The sequence below is a fragment of the Poecilia mexicana genome, unplaced genomic scaffold (genome assembly GCF_051168715.1).
Source record: "Poecilia mexicana isolate PSO_F unplaced genomic scaffold, ASM5116871v1 scaffold_17, whole genome shotgun sequence".
Classification (NCBI taxonomy): domain Eukaryota; kingdom Metazoa; phylum Chordata; class Actinopteri; order Cyprinodontiformes; family Poeciliidae; genus Poecilia; species Poecilia mexicana.
In genome coordinates, this window is record NW_028263386.1 from 7,030,929 (window position 1) to 7,048,328 (window position 17,400).

A 17,400-nucleotide genomic window follows, 5' to 3' on the forward strand; every position below is an offset into this window, starting at 1 on the left:
CTTGTGCACAAATTAAAGGAGTTTCAGGTACATTTTTGGTTAAAACATGTTTGTTCTTCATTCAGTAAAATTACTTGTAGTGTGTTTGTAGAAATTTTACTTAAGTAAAATTAGTGTTTTGTTTCCACTCTATTTAATAAATGGAATTCAACAGGGTGTGCTTTCTATGTATAAGAAAATATAAACAAAGTTAATGCTAACATTTAGGAGAGAAACATGTTAGTGCAGGAGATAAATTTACTCCTGCGCTAAGGCAGGAGTAAATTTATCTGTGGCATAAAATAGAGAGTTCATATGGTTATTTGCTGTGTTTATATATAAAGGAAAACATGAAGTTATAAGCAGTTCTATATGTGCTAATGGACAATTCCAGAAAAGAAACACAAGACCAAAAATAGTTGCTATAAAGAAGAAAGAACTTAGAACAAAAATAGAAAGTTAATATGTGCAAAATCTGCAGCAAAAATGGAAAACGTGAAATAAAGAAAAATAATAGAGTAATAATGGAGTGAGGAAAAGTCATATTTATGTCTTCTGTTAACAACAGAAGACATAAATATGAGAAGGCAATTTAAAAAAATATATTCTTCAAAACTTTATATGTTTGGATCACGTTTAAATCATTTTTGTCAACATCACTTCTTAAGCATGTACCTCATATTTTCACCTAAATGCCTTTAGAAGCACTTTGTACTATGCATTTATTTTAAATTTATATCATTATTTTTTATGTGGAGTTGTTGTACTGTAAGGAACTCATTATATTCATGTGTAAGAAATGCTTGAAGTTCTTCCCTTTAAAACAGACTGAATCAAGCACTGCAATACTACGCAAAACCAGAAGAGGGCGCAGAAACACCACTAAATAACCACAGACTTGAGGTTGTGCTTTTATTTTGAAGGCCGACTCTGGTTGAGAGCTGAATGCGTGCAGCAAGGCTCGAGTCCTTCACTCGTCAGTTACCAACCACCGAGGTCACCGGGAGTAGTGGACGAACAACCGGGTGCTGGAGCGGAGTCAGTGAGAGAACCTGAAAATGTACCGGTGATATGTCTTATATTCCTACCGTTTAACATCCAGACTGGAGATAGGCCGATAATTAATCCGCGGGGTTGTTTATTTTTAGCTAATTTAAGTAAGTTAGCCAGTCTGGTGTAAGTTAGCCTTTAGCTATGCTGTCAGGCCGTGTATTCCCATTATTTCTGGACCATGTGCTAATGTCATTATCAGCTGCAGAATTAGTGTCACCCAACAAGCTTTAGTTTTAGAAATATATTTTAAAAAAGGTTAAAAAGAACCGTGTGGCATATTAGTTGTTTTGAGTGTCGCAAATGCGAATGTCATTGCTTTTTAATTACTATGATTTATTTTATAGTTAAAGTAGTGACAGTATTCATATTAAATACCTTCCAAAAGTGTTTTAATGTAATGTTTCTATTTATTTTTGGTAAACTTGTGATAATAAGAACACTGAACAAAAAGGTTCGATGCAGAATTAAACTTCAATATTTTTAACTAAATATAGGGATTTATTAAATGCATAATGTTAAATAAAGAGTATAGTTCGTTTCAACTTTCACGTTTTTTCAGTTTGCTCGTTATTGAACCAGTAAAAGTGAAAATGTAGGAATAAGTTTACATTACAAATAGAACATCATTTTGTGAGTTATATTACAAAATGATGATAATGAATCATTTCATCATGAAATGATTCATTATTGTTTAAAAAATATATCTGTGCAAGTCAATATTATAAATAAAGCTGACCATCATAATTAACTATTTCTGTTTTTTTAAAAACAGATCAAGATCAATACAGATTTCCAAAGCAAATGATGAAAAATCTTGTGAATAATTTTTTTCTTTTTCTGAACTGTTTTTTCTCTTTGATTCTAAAAATCCTGTGCATATTGTCTTATTGATTCCTCATGTTACAAAGCACAGATATGTAGAAGTATTTTATCAATCACTAGAGAAGTAGTTACAATTTCCCAGCAATCTGAAGGAGGCAATACAGTTAAACTTGCAACGAACAGAAAAAGTAATTTCATCTAACTGGATGTGGCATAGTGTCCTGAACATGTTGCTATCTTTTATGTTCATTTAGATATTTTAGCAGAAATAAAGTCCAAATGCCTGTTTAAGGAAACTGGTTTTCAAAATATTGAGTGATATCTGTATACTGCCGTTCATCCATGGTGTTTTTTTGGTATTTGCACGTACTGAACATCTGAGGCTTTACATAACGCCGTCATTATATCCCCTCCTGAGCCCTTTGAGGTTAAATCTCCTCTGCTGTCGTCCTCAGCGGCTCCGGTGGAATGACGGCGAGCGCCAAGCTGCTGCCAAGTCATGGATAGAGCGCTGCCAAAATGACACACGAGACCCTGACGAGCTCCCAGTTGTCTCTCAAGGCCGCAGCTTTGCGAATGGTTGACCTACCGCTGTCCGTCTACAGCTCCCTGACACAGGTAAGCATGAGTTTTCCTGTGTGTTTCTTTATTTACAAGTAGATATCAGCATCATATTGCAGTCCAGATTTGAAATAAACATATTTTAGAAGCTTATGCGCATAGATTTGAGTTAAATTCAGGAGAAATAATGGAAGCATGAAACTCCAAACTGTTCAATAAAAAGAGATTGGAGATGCAGCACCTGGATAGGAAGATAATTTAGATGATAAATATTGAAAAATTATGTTTATGTATATTCACTTAATGCATGCCATGAACTAAAACATATCCAAATTTCAAACAGTAATTCCAGTAAGCAGCAACTTAAATTCATTTTCTTGGTTTCATAAAAAAAATGAATCTGAAAATCCCTTCATTTTCTGTTGAATATTCAGGCTTCCTGCAGCTGTTGTTTTTCTCTTGTATGTTTATAGTTCTGCTGGAAAAATAACCTTATGTCGTTAGGAAAAACTTGATCCGTGCATCAGTAAATAATAGGGATTAAAATTCAGCTGTTGGTTTACTGTTTGTGCTGCACACAGTGAAGTTTGTCCACTGGCTATAAACTCTCATTTTAAAAGTGAAAGGAAAAGTTGCAGCATGACTGCAAAATAAGAGATTCGTTTCAGTCCAACACTCACAATGCTATAAACAGAACGGTTCTAAATTGATTTATTATTTTTCAGAGTAATTCAGAAACAGTAAGGCAGATTCTTCATTTCATTGTTTGGCGTTTTGAAGAACATGAAGTAAAGAATCTGGGTCCTGTAGTTCATGTAGTCGGTCGTTTTCTGACATTGAATGTTAATTTTTTTCCTTTTTATAAAGATTTCTGTGGCTTTAAATAAGTTGTTGTCAATCAGGGAAACGGCTTCAGAATATTTTTACTCAAAAAGGTAGCTGTCCAAGAAATTAATCAAGTAAGGGTAAAAAGGATTTTTGTAAAAAGGCTACTTATGTACTGAGTAACAGATCAGAACAGCTGATTTAATATTTTATAACTGTGGCACCAGAGAGAAAAAAATCAGTTATGTTCAAACTAGTTAGGTGTTTCAAAGACTAAAATTAAATGCACTAATAAATAGCTTAATTACAAATTAAGCAAGGAGAAAGACATTTCTAAGATAAAACCTATGAAACTAATGCTGACAGTAGAAAATGTATATTTATCTAAGTAAATCCAGCGATAATATATAGTGTTTACTGAAACGTTTTGACCTATAAGTGGCACAACAGGCTCGACAGATGGAAAATAACATTTAAACAACAAAGCATGTGTACAAACAAGAGGTCTCACTTCAACATAAACTGTAGGTTTGTCTCTGTGTGTCATGCATTTTCAGTTAAAATATGTTTTTCATTCAGTGAAGTTACTCACACTGGGTAGAGTTTACAGACATTTTACTCAACTAAGAGTAGCGCGTAAAGAACGATACAGTAAAGCTGTTTCCAAAACAGTTACTCTAATTAATCTAGTTAATCTAATTAGTTACGACCTCTGCAGAGGAAGTTGTCCAAGATGTCTAATAAAATTTGATTTAAGGAAAAATGATTTCACAGTTTGTATTATAAACAGCAAATTACTTATTGTTTTCTTTTCTCTTGCAAATGGAAAAGCATGCTTTACTGGATGCATAGGGCTGCAAATCAATATTTATCTTAGATATAAAACAGTTTTTTTTTTTGCCAGCTGTAGACAAGAAATTGTGTAAATTAAGACCTGTGTTAACAATGTTATCCTGCAGTTTAACAAACCAGCTTTCTGGGTTTTTCCCCTTAGATGGTTTTACTTTCACATTTGCTTCTGTGTGTCCTTTGGTTTAGGAAATGTCCCGTAGTTTCCATTAGATACCCACATATTGCTGTGTTTCTCTAAAGGGTGTGAGCATTTGTTTGATATGAGACTTGAAGCTTGTTTGATATGATTAGGGTTGTCTGGTGGGAAAACGCCTTTCTGAAAGCTTTTATCGTTTGTAATGTTCAGCAACAGCGTTTGTGCAAAATCATCTCATTCTCAGGAAGTTCTGCAGTTTTACTGAAACTAAATCCCAGGTTCACTGATTCCCAAAGCTTTTATTTTATGCATCCAGTCAGACTGACCATTTCTAAGTTGTTTGCAGCATGCAACAATATTGTCAGTCACTTATCATAAGTGATAAAAGTTTCACAATTCTGTGAGATTTAACATCAGGAACGATTCAGCTGATAGAAAAAGGCTCCAGTGTCCCACTCGTTTGAAAGAAAGGCTGCAGAATCAATCTGCACACTGCAAAAACACAAAATGTTACCAAGTAATTTTGGTTTAGTTTCTAGTGCAGATATCTTAGTACACTTGAAATAAGACAAAACTAACGTACAAATAACTTTTCAGCAAGATATAAGAGCTTGTTTTAAGTTAATTCCTTAATATTAGTGAAAAAGTTCTAGTTTCATTGGCAGATTATTTCACTTATAACAAGAATTATTTTCTCATCAAAATAATTCCTTAATTTCACCAAAATTAAGGAATTATTGACTTAATACAAGTTCCTATTTCTTGCTGAAAAGTTAGTTATTAGTTAGTTTTGTCTTATTTAAAGTATACTAATATATTTGCACTAGAAACTAGACCAAAATTACTTGGTAATATTGTGTATTTTTGCAGTGTAGGGTTTCCCTCAGTGTATCATAAGCCTGGCAGGCCACCAGGCTTTACTTGTGGTCCCACCAGGCTTAGCATTGTTAATTTATCTTAGTTTTTTTAAATTATTGCCTTTTTTAAGACTTTATAGTTGGTGTTTAGGTATTAATCTTCCAGTCTTCCAATAACACATAATTATGAAGTAATATTTTCAAATTTCCTGTCAACTTTAAATATTTTTTAACTCAAAAACATGGCGACAGGCTGGATGGATGACTACCCTAGCACCCGGACCACCGGGCTTAGCAAGTTTTCTGGGGGAAACCCTGCTGTGCATTTTTAGTTTAATCAACTTTACTGTGATATATTAGCATGCAGTGTTTGATTTTGGGAAAAAAATCTCTGTGCTTCGTAGAATAAACTAAGAAAACATTAGCATGTTTGGAAGCTAAAATGTGTAGACTTCTTTTTAGGAGAAAAGTGTTGAATCATTGGGATTTTCTGGCCTCCAGGTGAGCATCAGCACCGGCACCAAGAAACTGGTGGCCGCCACAACCTTCGGCACCATCTCGCTCCTCCTCCTCGCTCGCCGCTTTCAAAGGAGGAAGGGCAGGAAGAAGGGCCAGTCGCCTCAGTGGGATCAGGTTGAGTTTGAGTTCGTCTCCCCGACGGCCGCAGAAAATGGTGAGATTTCCTGACACTCTTAACATTCAGACTGCAGCTGAAATCATTAATTTTAGTAATCAGTTAATTGTTAACTGGAGAATAGAGACTCCAAAAAGGTAATTTGATGAAAAAAACAATGTACTCAGAGCAGCAGTTAAGCCAAACTGGGCCAAAAATCTGTTCATTTTGTATTTAAGAAGGAGAAAAACCCTTTGTCTGTAAATATGTTTATCCCAAAACTCCTCAAATTGCAGAGTCTTAGCTTAACTTGGTTAAAAAAAATCTATAACACCATTTGCTATACAATTATTAATTGATTATTAAAAAATACTCAACACATCAGCAGAGAAGACTGAGCTTTTCACATGTTAATGTTGAAGTATTTTTTTCCCTGCACATACATTTTCTAAGCATTCACTGAACAAATGCTGTTTTTGCATTTTAAGCATTAAAATGTTTGTTTTGTTATTTAAAAAAGCAATGAAAAACTTGATGAATTATTGCAAATTAATCAAACTGAAATGTTTGAACTTCAAACAAATCTTCTCCACCTTTTTTTGTTGTTTTTTGTATCTTTTTTGACCTTCGTGGTGTAGAAGCACGTTTTCCTGCCGTGTTAGGACCTCACATCCTCGTTTTTAATCTTTATGTCCTTAGATAACACCAGCCAAAACATCAGCGTCACCTTCAGCTCGACGAATAGCTGCTCAGCTGGATCTGGGCTGGTTCTGACCACAAGAGATTACAGAAAACTGTCCGGGTCTCTGATGAGCCTTGCCTCGGTAAAACGAATCTCATCACCAGTTTTTTTTTTATTCTAGAAACTTAGAAAACCAGAAGTGTTAGAATAAATAGTTTTCTATTTTTAAAAGTAAAACATTCATTCCTGCAAGTATTTCCCATCACTCTGTGTAGTAGTTTGAAGCCTCCTGTTTTGTGTCTGCAGGTAAAAAGTGTGAACTCGTCCAGCAGCAGCACCTGTGCAAACGAATCCATCGGTTGGGATGGAGGGACGGACGCTGATGCGTGCAGCGTCGTCAACTTGTCTATCACCACACCTGAAAATCTCTACCTGATGGGTGAGAACTTCCTGTAACCTGATTATTTTTGTAGCCATGTGGTAAAACTGCACCAAATCCTAAGTAAGCCTGACACAATAGCCTGATAAATTCTCCCAGAAGTTATTAAAATACCTTTGCAACTTTGTGTATTTATTATGTAAACTTTCTTGCTGCTGAAACGTGCTATAAAAATAAACTTGATTGATTAATAATGGTATAAAAGATCAATAATCTTTCAATTCTAATGAACATGTGACACTGTAACTGGAAGACGTTTTAAATATCTAAAATAAATAAACAAAATAGAAATGGTAAATAAAATGAAATATGAAGAAAAAGGAGATAGTTGAGACCAAAGTACCAGACTGAAAACTTTTATCAGCCAGGTTTTCGTAGAAAGAGAGAAAAGAGAAAAACAATAAATTATGCAAATGGAAATGATTGAGCTTGTTTTAATTTATCATGCGATTAATTGATTTATCCTGAGGAATGCTGTGCTCTAAGACATGAACACGGTGTGCGTCTCTCTCAGGCATGGATTTGTTTGAGGAGGCGCTGCAGCACTGGGAGGAAGCGCTGACGTTCAGGAGCAGACAGGGTGACGACGACGACGACGCTGTGAGCTGCAAATCGGTCAAGACGGGAGCCGGAGATGCAATCGCTGAGCAGAGCATGGAGGTGAGAGACGAACTCGGCTTCCTCACTGGCTGCATGTTGGAGCAGCTCTGTCATGTTTGCTCTGATTTGCTCTTTTTCTTGACTGTTTGGACGATTATTCTCTCCAGTTTTGGATGCTTTGTTGCAGGAAGTATTTCTTTTTCCTTTCCCTTTTATAGTGTCAGTTATGATGCGTAACCGTGGCAACAAGTTTCTTTTTTCTTTTTTTGTCTTTTTTTTTTTTACAACTGGGAGTAGGTGACTACCATCTCAAAAGCTCACCTATTATCCCAGAGGTGTTAAAAAGGAGGTTTTATGAAAGACAGTCATACAACAATAGTTTTCAGTTAGAGGACTCTTCAGATTCGTTGCAAGACTGACTGCTACTGGAGATCCCTCCGGCCCATAGATGGATAAATGCACTTTATTTATCCCACCAAGGGGAAATTCATGTGTCACAGCAACAGAGAGAAATTTGCAATAAACATCTAACAATCAAATCTCAATTAAGAAAATCTATTTAAAATAACTAAGAATCTAAACACCATTCATAAAATTAGTTCTTTAAAAAGAAGCTGATATTGCGCACGGTAAAATAATGTGGATGCTTCACTATCTACAATGATTCTTTAAAGATGCATGGATGTTATGAATTACTACATTTAATTTGCCCTTTGGAATAAATAAATGTTTCGGAATAGGCCTGCCACAATACCTAATTTGGCTGGATGATAAATTGTTCCAGTAGTTATTGCGATAAACAATAATGTTGATTTGAGACAATTTTCAAGTAATTTGATCAATTTTAACGAACATTTAACACTGGAACTGGAAGACATTTAAATATCCAAAATGAAGAAATAAAACAACTTAAGCAACAAGTAAAATTAATTATAGTCTCTGTAAACAAAGTTGTCCTTCAGAAAAATAGGGCTAGTTGAGACCAAACCACCAGACTGAAGGAAAAGGATAAATTATGCAAATGGAACTTACTGAGCCCGTTTTAATTCATCATGTGATTAATTAATTTATTGCTTATTGTGACAAACCTATTTTGGACCTGAATTAAATAAATATCCTGAGAGAAACGGCCACATGAATGGATGGATTTTAAAGCTGATAACCAAACGTATATTCAGAGGACGTAAAATAATAGGCCGTGCATCGTGTCTAATGGAGAACTGATGATGATGAAGTTACAGGTCGGCTGTTTGTGCCATGTTTGTGTTCAGGACGTCATCAGCGCGGAGTTTATCCACAGGCTGAAGTCTCTGCTGCAGCGCGCGTACCGCCTGCAGGGGGAGTTTGAGGGCGTGCTCGGCATGTCGGAGCCTTCGTCCCGCAGCAGCAGCAGCCAGGGTGAGTCACCCAGGCGCTCTTATGTAATTCTTTATGCCAGCACATAACCCAGGTCTGCCTAATCCAAAGGTTGTTTGAGCTCTGCAGTATTATTTTTGAAATATGCTCTGCAAAACATCCTAGTTCATCCCAGAGAATATGAGTTTACCAAATGTTTTCTCCAGCTGGGTTTTTTAACCTAATCATCTCCATCATTCTGCTTACACATCGATTTTGGAGAAAAATGATGGACAAAATGGCGTTCTTATCTCACCTTTATGGCAGACTATTAACAACTAAATCAACATGATCTACCTGATAGCATTTTGACCCTCATTACCTTTTGTTCTGTTGGTTCATTTGTACTCAGTTTGTTTCTTTTTTATGCAATAAAAAATGGAAAACATCCCAGTTCAGTGTTTCATCAATCCAGACAACATTTAATTTCCCTACATTCTCTATCATCTGTTTATCCATCTATCCATTTATTTATCAATCTGTTTGTTTATCCATCCATCCATCCAGCAGTCCAGTTGTTTGTTCTTTAATCTGTTTTTTGTGCATCTATTCCTCCTTTAATCAGTTGATATTTTGCATTTAAAGCTTGACTTTGACAGAAATGTCTATCATGAAGTGAATTAGATTATTTACACAAATGAATGTCACAATTCATATCACTTAATGAATCACTTTGTTCACTTTTTGATCAGTTCAGTCCAGAAACAACATATTCAAAATGAAGTACGACTATTTCATTTTGGCCAATTGCTGAAAACGTCTCTCTATTCTTGATGTATTTCCTTTCATTTTCAGAGTTTATGCACAGATAAACTCCACTGAGTAGCTTCAGAGCGTCCATGTTGCTGCTTTTGGAAACTGAATGAACAAACTCAGCGAATGTTTGTGAATGTTTTCATTCTGCCTCGCAGGTCAAATGGCGGACCTTCTGGCCAGAGAGGAGCTGGACGACGTCTGTGTCAGAGACAGCATCAGCATCGCTTCCAACGACTCCTTCGTGTCGGCAGCTGAGGTAGGAAAAACATCAAACTTTTCCCTGAATCATCTCAAGCAAAAACTTAAGATTCCTGATTCAACTAACTTATTTCATTTTACTATGTTTTCACCAAAGCACATTTTCATGCTGTTTTTTTTTTTTTTTCTCCATTAAACCAAAATCTCATCCTTAAAAATTTGTACTTTTAACATTTTGGTATCAGTAAGTTTGGTTTTATTTTTGCACTTCAAGTTTGACTTTGATGCAACAGAAACGTCTTTAACCTTGTGTCGAAGTCTAAGGTTGACTCAAATAGCTGCAGGTAGCCAGAACTCAGTTTATCTTCTTTACTCATTAACTCTCCTTAACTCTCTGTAGGGGGTTGAACTTTGCATCCGGCACTATGGGTCATCTTCACCTGCAAAGTGCAAAAATAAACTGAACTGTTGTTCAAACTCATTTGTTTATGGAACTCCCCTGTTTGAGTCCATCTGTGAACTTGTTTCTTAAAATTAGTCCTATTTTGATGCTACAATTATTCACAAAATAAAGATTTGTTTTAATATATGTGTTATGTCTGTGACTTAACTGCAGTTGAGTGTGGAACATTTACTTAATTTAATGCAGCTTGCATACATATCCAGTCATAGCAGATTTAAAATCGAGAAGCGCCAACAAAATCTGTGTAATAGACCTTTAACACACTAAATCCTCAGCCAACTTCAATGTTGCTTTTCAAGATTTGTGGAAATAATAAACCCCAATTAGTTTGACTATCCTCTAATTATTCGGGACACATTCACACTCCAATGTCCAGAATGTTTCAAAAACTACTGAAAAATATTGCATTTAAGTTAAGAAAAATAAATGAAATTTATTTTATTTTTGTCATTTTGTCCATTTCTTTAAATTTATTCAAAACTGGAGATCATATATACTGATGGAAAACATGTTATTGTACTGGAATGCCTTACAAATCCATCTGGATATTAGAAAATATCTACAAATACCAACACAGAAATGAAGCTGGTCACATACACAAACTAAATGAATAACATCCAGCCACACAATATTCAGTCAATTCCTGCTCAGCTTCTGTTGTCACTATACAAACCTGAAACTGAAATACTATTCTACTTATTTAACCTGGGACCATGTGTTTGGTCAGCTGTCGGAGCACAGAGATCTGAGGAACACTTTTCCCCTCGGACATCATCCGTTTTACGAGGAGGCGCTGCAGATGGCTGAGGAGGGCAAAATCTCCTGCAGGGTGCTTCGGTAAGAAAGTTAACATCAAAGCCTGTTTGGTACATCCGTGAGACTGTTACAGCTCTTTTACAGCACAAGAGAGGAAAACAAAAAAAAAATCAACTTACTTTTAATCATCGATTAATGGTTTATTAGATTAAAATTAGTTCCATTCGATTAACTAATAATGTCCGTTTAGACATTATTTTAGTCTTGTAGTTTTGCCGCCATCCAGCAGAGGGCGCCACTGGTCATCCTTAAACGGAGCCGTTGGTAAACAGAAACAAAGATGGCGGCGGGCTTTTCGCTAACAGGAAAGAGAAACGGTCCAAAAGGAGTTCGTGTGGGGTGAAAATGCTCTTTATACGGTTCTGTTTTGAAATGCAAACACTAGATAAGTTCCTAAAGATTTCAACTTAATGGCGCTCATTCAGCCGAGCTGCATGACGAAAGCAGCATCAGCTTATCAATCAAAAACTATTGATTTGCTATGAAAGCGGCGCAAAAGATAACGCAGAAAAACTTTTAACATGATGCCAATTAGCACAGTTGATTTTGAGGGCTGACTAAGTGTAATAATGTGAGAAAACAACCATTATCTGTTCATTCGGTCAGCATTTAACACAAAAATGGTCACATATCATGTTGGGCGCCTTTATTCAATTAAGCATTTGAAAAAGATTTCCCTTCATGTTGTAAAGACGGTGGACTTTTGAAGAGAAAAGTCGGCTTTTTCAGGAAATGGCCGCACATCAATTAATAGTCAATTGGTAAAAACAAATAAATTTTAGATTAACTCATTAATCAATAACATCAATCTCTAGTCCAAACTCAAAGAAACATCAGAGAGCATGGTCCTTGTTGACTCTGAAGTGGCTGTAAAATTTATTCCCGCCTTTACCTCGACATATATAGCTTACACAAGTTAGTAAAAGTGGTGCTTAAAATCTAGCTTAGCTTTTGTTATTACTTATTCAATCCTTTTTAATTATTTAAATGAATTTCTGGGTCGCATTTGGAGGACACTTTAAACCTTTGTTGCATGTCTGTGTGCTGAATTTGGACACACCCTATGTTTAAAGTTCAATCTGATTAAAACTGAACTCATGTTCATAGTTCACCACTTCAAGTCAAATTTAATAGTTTTTATGAAAAATGTTGCAAAGGTCATGATGATGCAAAGCTTTTGAAGATCTCTCCTAAATCTGGATCTACAGAAATTAAAATCCTAACATCTATTTAGTTGACCATATTGTTGTTTTTTGTTTTGAGAAAGCATTATTTTAATGAAAGTCATCTCAACAATGTCGAACTTGTCGTCCCAGTTGCCTTGAAATGGATCAGAATCAAGTTTACTGCCAAGTTATTTGTGACAAAGATGAGGAATTTATTTTGTCGTCATGTGTGGGACACAAGAAAACATGTACAACCAATATATCAACATTTGTACATCAAATTATAAAGATGGTATGCAGAGACATTGCGAAGTGTGCAAGCCTTAAGTAAATGGGTTTATTAAATGGAGTAAACTGTGTGTTCATGAGTTTTATATTTTTACAGCATCTTAAACTGTTACAGAACCAGAGAAACAGCATTAAGTTACTGTTATGTACATACAAACCTCAGCTGCTCTCAGTGTTTTAGGTGAAGTTTTGTTCTCAATAATTTTCAGAACTGAGATACTGGAATGTCTTGGTGACTTGGATTTCCTGGCGAAGCTGCACTGCGTACGGCAGGCATGTGAGGTACAGTCCAACTTCATCATCTCACAGTTTTATCTGCAGAAAACTGATCAGATATATTAAAACATTATTTTGTCGGCAGCTCATTTTGAGCGACAGGGCGACCAGGATGTTTCTGGCTGACACTGGAAAGAAAATCTTGTCTTCCATTATAGTCAAAGCCCAAAAAGTAGGTCTGAAACGTGGCTTTTGTGTGTTAAATTATATTTAATGGTTGAGTTTTTCTCCTCTTATGGACGACTTTCTATTTTTCCAGAGTCCAAAGCGATTTGAGGAAGTGTTTGAGGAGCTGATTGTCTTCCTGGAGCATTCGGATCATTGGGAAGACACAGAGCTGGAACTGGCTTCACGAGGGGTTTGTTCGAAAACCCAGATTATTACATCGTTGTTCCACAGTTCTTCTTTGTTTGTTTAATATTTCACACTCTTCCTCACTAGGTTAGGCATTTGAACTTCTACGACGTTGTTCTGGACTTCATCCTGATGGATTCCTTTGAGGACCTGGAAAATCCTCCCATCTCGATCCAGAACGTGATCAACAACCGCTGGCTCAACAGCTCCTTTAAAGAGACGGTGAGGGAAAACTGCAGTAAAGTAGATCGATTTTCACGCCACTGCTTTCTGGCATTGTGTTGAATCACTTATTATTATTATTTCTCAGGCGGTGGCGTCAAGCTGTTGGTCAGTACTGAAACAGAAGAGACAACACATGAAGGTAGGACCATCTCCTAATGCATGGGTTCCCCAACTTTTCCATTTCATGGCCCCTTTTGGAAACCTACAGACAATACAACAAAATATGTAAAGAAGCATCAACTTTTAGAATGTTTTTTATTCACTATTCAATAATTACTTTATTCATGTAGCATAAATGTTGCCTCATACCATCTGAATTTTATTATCAGACAATATATTATGACTTTATTACCAGATAATACAAATTTTAATGAGTTTCCTCTTTTGATTATTTGAAAATAGGTAATATTTTATATTAATCACATTAGATTTTATTTTATTCCCACAGTTCTCATGGCTTGTTGCAGTAGTTTCCTCCACAGCAGCAAAGTTTCCAGTTTCTTGCTAAGCTAGCTTGATTAATTTGACTGGTAATCAGAAAATTAGCATCATTTAAATCAGTTATATTAACTCATATTTTATCTAAAAAAAATTGAATAACAGAAATCAAAAAAATATGATGAAAATTTGAGATTTTTTTTTACTTTTCCATTTTTTTTCTCATCTTGTGAATCCTCCACAGCGCCCCCTGGTGGCTCCTAGCTTAAAAACACTGTCCTAATGCATAACATCAATACTAAAACTGTTATTTCAATGGATATCACTTAGTTGTGAACATTTTTGCCTTTCCAGGTGTCCAATGGCTTCATCGCCCATTTCTACGCCGTGTGTGAACAGATCAGCCCCGTCCTGGCCTGGGGCTTCCTGGGGCCAAAGAGCTCCCTGCACGAGTTCTGCTGCTTCTTTAAGGTCCGAAAATCAGACTGATCTGTGGTATCTGATTTCATTCAGAACTTTTAAATAGAGATGATGAGTTCTCTTTTCAAAGGCTTATTATGGGAGATTAAAGTCCTTGAAAAAACTTGATTTAATTGCTACTCAAGTTGAGTAGAACATGATTTTATATTTAAAAATGATTCAGCCTGACCAAAGTGAAAATTTTGGTATTTTAAAGACTAAGATGAAAATAATTTAAATAACATAATTACAAAATAACAAAATTAGGCAAAATAAAAATGTTTGGAAATCAGTTTGTAAAAAAAAAAAAGAAAAACTGTGTCTGAGTCTGGTGAATTTTTGATTAAAACATGTTTGTTTTTTATTCAGAGGGTAGAGAATCCAGAAATGTGACTCAGCTAAGAGTAGAGATGCTTCAAATTGAAATTACTCAAAGTACGGTGTAGTAAAAATACTCCAAAAAGTAATTTTCCCCCCCAAAAAGTTACTGAGGTAAATCTAACTAGTTACTATCCAACTCTAATAATTTGCCACTTTGTTTAAAATGATCTCAGTTTTGTTTCTCGTTGGTTATCCTGCAGGCGTTGAATCCTGACCTGGTTTCATTTTCATTCGTTTCTCCTGCAGGATCAGGTGCTTCACTTCCTGAAGGACGTCTTTGACCTGGACAAAGTCCGTTACTCCTCAGTGGAGACGCTGGCCGAGGACATGCTGCACCTTCTGCACCGCCGCTCCGACCTGCTGCTGGCCTACCTGGGAGCCGACGCCCTGCGGCCGCTCAGCGGCTGCAGCGGCCCGCGGGTGCAGCTGGTACCCAGCGCGCTGCTGGAGGCACAAGTACAGTAAGCGGCCACACGCCCAATCCACCAGCCGCTGGACCAAAGAAAGTTATTTCCTCTGACTTTTTCCAAACCATGAGGGGTAAAACGGACCGTCTGAGATCAGTGTTTGCTTTTGTGGATCGGTTTGCCTTCGTCGTCGTCTGATGTGGCCTACTCCACGTTCACAGTGCCATATCACTCTTAGCTGGTGGTGCACCGGTCTCAGTTTTCTGCCTGATTGGCCGATACTGAAATGTTTTAGTCTGACAGTCAAATGTTTGCTCTGCGTTTGTGCTGCCATCATTCTAAAGAAATTAATGTTTCCAGAGATTATCAAAGGTCAACCAGCCAGTCCACATTCACAAAACCAAACTCAAACTGGGGGCAATCAACCAAGCTGTTTGTGCAGCAACATTTTTTTTGTGCTGCCATTATTTTGAAGATGTTAATAAATGTTTCCACAGATTAAGAAAGGTCGACTAGCCAGTCCACATTTATAAAATCTAATGAAATGTTTTAAATCAACTGTGCTGTTTGTGCAGAAAAATATTTTGGAGAAAGTTTGCTTTTTTCTTTTTTTTTTGTAGGACTTTATTTTTTTCCTCATTTTGTGGGTCAATATGCAACACATCAAAAGATTTAAGAAAAAAAAAAGTTTCCAGAAGCCACCAGAGATCAAACAAAATTTCTATGAATTAACGTTGCTATGTAAAATTTATTATCACAGTTAATTGATAAAAATGTGTCTGATTTTTGTAAATGTGGACTGGCTGGTTGACCTTTGATGACCTCTGGAAACATTTATTGGTGTCTGTAAAATGAGTGGCACAAATGAAAACTGTTGCAGCACAAAAGTTTGACGGTGATTTTGTTTGATTTGAACAAGATCAGGTGGCAACTTCACTCGGGTAATGTTGCTAAATATCGCAAGAAAGTTGGCGAGTTGGTAACAGCAACTCAGCAACCTTCAATAAGTATCGGCCGATCACTGAGCTCTCAAAATCAATTAGTCCAATTTATCGATGCACCGCTACTCTTAGCAATAATGTGTAGTTTTAACCCGAGGAAAAGTGTTGCGCTTTGTAAGATAAAGTTGTATTTATTGCGGTTTATTTGACACTGAAGAGATACGTAGCCATATTTATTTCAGTAGGAAGCCAAAAATGTCTGTTTTGTAGATGTTGCAGTTGTCTGTTGAGCTTCTAACATATTGCAGGCTTCATCACATTTATTTAACACCAACAATGCAATAATATTAGACGTATTTGCTGCTTAGACGAGCCTCTTGAACAGGAATTGTTTCCTTCCGACGCAGAAACTCTAAAACCTTCGTGTTATCTTGAAGCTGTGAGCTTTTAAGCAACTTGTGCCAGTCCTTTTTTAATATAAGCACAAGAAGCCTTAACATGAAAGCAATTAATTACTCATGATCATCCGTCACTGTCGGCTTCAATGTATTTTCACAGTGTGGCGTGCAGAGAGAAGTTTCACTGAAACACATAGAAATGTATTCAAAGTTGCTGTAAATCATTATTTTGGGAGATAAAATGTTATTCTAACAAGTCTGACTTTAAACACCCCACACCTCATGTATGTAGAAGCTGCTACTTTAAGCTGAAATTAACTATAAGTATTCAAAATAATGTAGTCATTTCTGGTAAATGCGTGTAAAAAGTCTTTAGCCTTCAATGTGTGCATGAAAAAAAAAACAGTTTTTGCGACTTAGGCTGTTAATAATTCATAAACCTGACATTTCCCAGTAAGGTAGCACTTTGTCTTCCCTTATTCACTGCAAAAGTTTCTGGAGTAAATATCTTAGTACACATGAAATAAGACAGATCTAACTTAGAAGTAACTTTACAGGAAGAAATAAGAACTTGATTAAAGTCAATAATTCCTGAATATTGATTAAAAAGATCCAGATTATTTTACTTGTGAAACAATCTGCTAGTGGAACAAACTTGTTTTAATATTAAGGAATTATTCATTTAAAACAAGCTGTTGTGCTGTAAAGCTACTTTGAAGTCGTCTCATTTCAGTTGTATAAAGATATTTGCTTTACAAAGTACACAAAAATACCTGGTAAGGTTTTGTGTTTTTGCAGTGTAGTAGTGTGAAGACAAACATGAGCTTTAAACTGAAGAAGGCCCATAAGGTGCAGCATGGATCAGTTCTAAGCACGAATGTACACAAAGTGTATTAAAATTCTCTAAAGCAATCAAGTATTTGCAAAAAATGACTCAAAGACTTTTTGCACATTTAAAAAGGTTTGAAACAAAAAATAAAAACTGGATTGAGTTGCAAAGAATTTGAGCTTCATTTTTCA

General features: G+C 36.0%; 1 protein-coding gene across 2 annotated transcripts; it reads left to right on the forward strand.

The window, feature by feature from the left end:
- The first annotated feature begins 928 nt into the window (after window positions 1-928).
- Window positions 929-17,382, forward strand: miga1 (mitoguardin 1). 2 transcript variants are annotated; one of them, XM_015005599.2, is made up of 16 exons: window positions 929-1,039; window positions 2,310-2,472; window positions 5,587-5,758; window positions 6,398-6,522; window positions 6,687-6,819; window positions 7,334-7,479; window positions 8,691-8,817; window positions 9,726-9,826; window positions 10,959-11,068; window positions 12,711-12,783; window positions 12,863-12,949; window positions 13,037-13,135; window positions 13,219-13,353; window positions 13,442-13,495; window positions 14,149-14,265; window positions 14,881-17,382. In XM_015005599.2, exons 2-16 carry the CDS (start codon window positions 2,374-2,376, stop codon window positions 15,097-15,099), a joined length of 1,797 nt encoding a protein of 598 aa, XP_014861085.2. In that variant the 5' UTR covers window positions 929-1,039; window positions 2,310-2,373; the 3' UTR covers window positions 15,100-17,382. The 2 variants fall into 2 exon arrangements, with proteins under 2 accessions (XP_014861085.2, XP_014861086.2); XM_015005600.2 differs by having other exon boundaries at window positions 932-1,045.
- The last annotated feature ends 18 nt before the right edge of the window (window positions 17,383-17,400 follow it).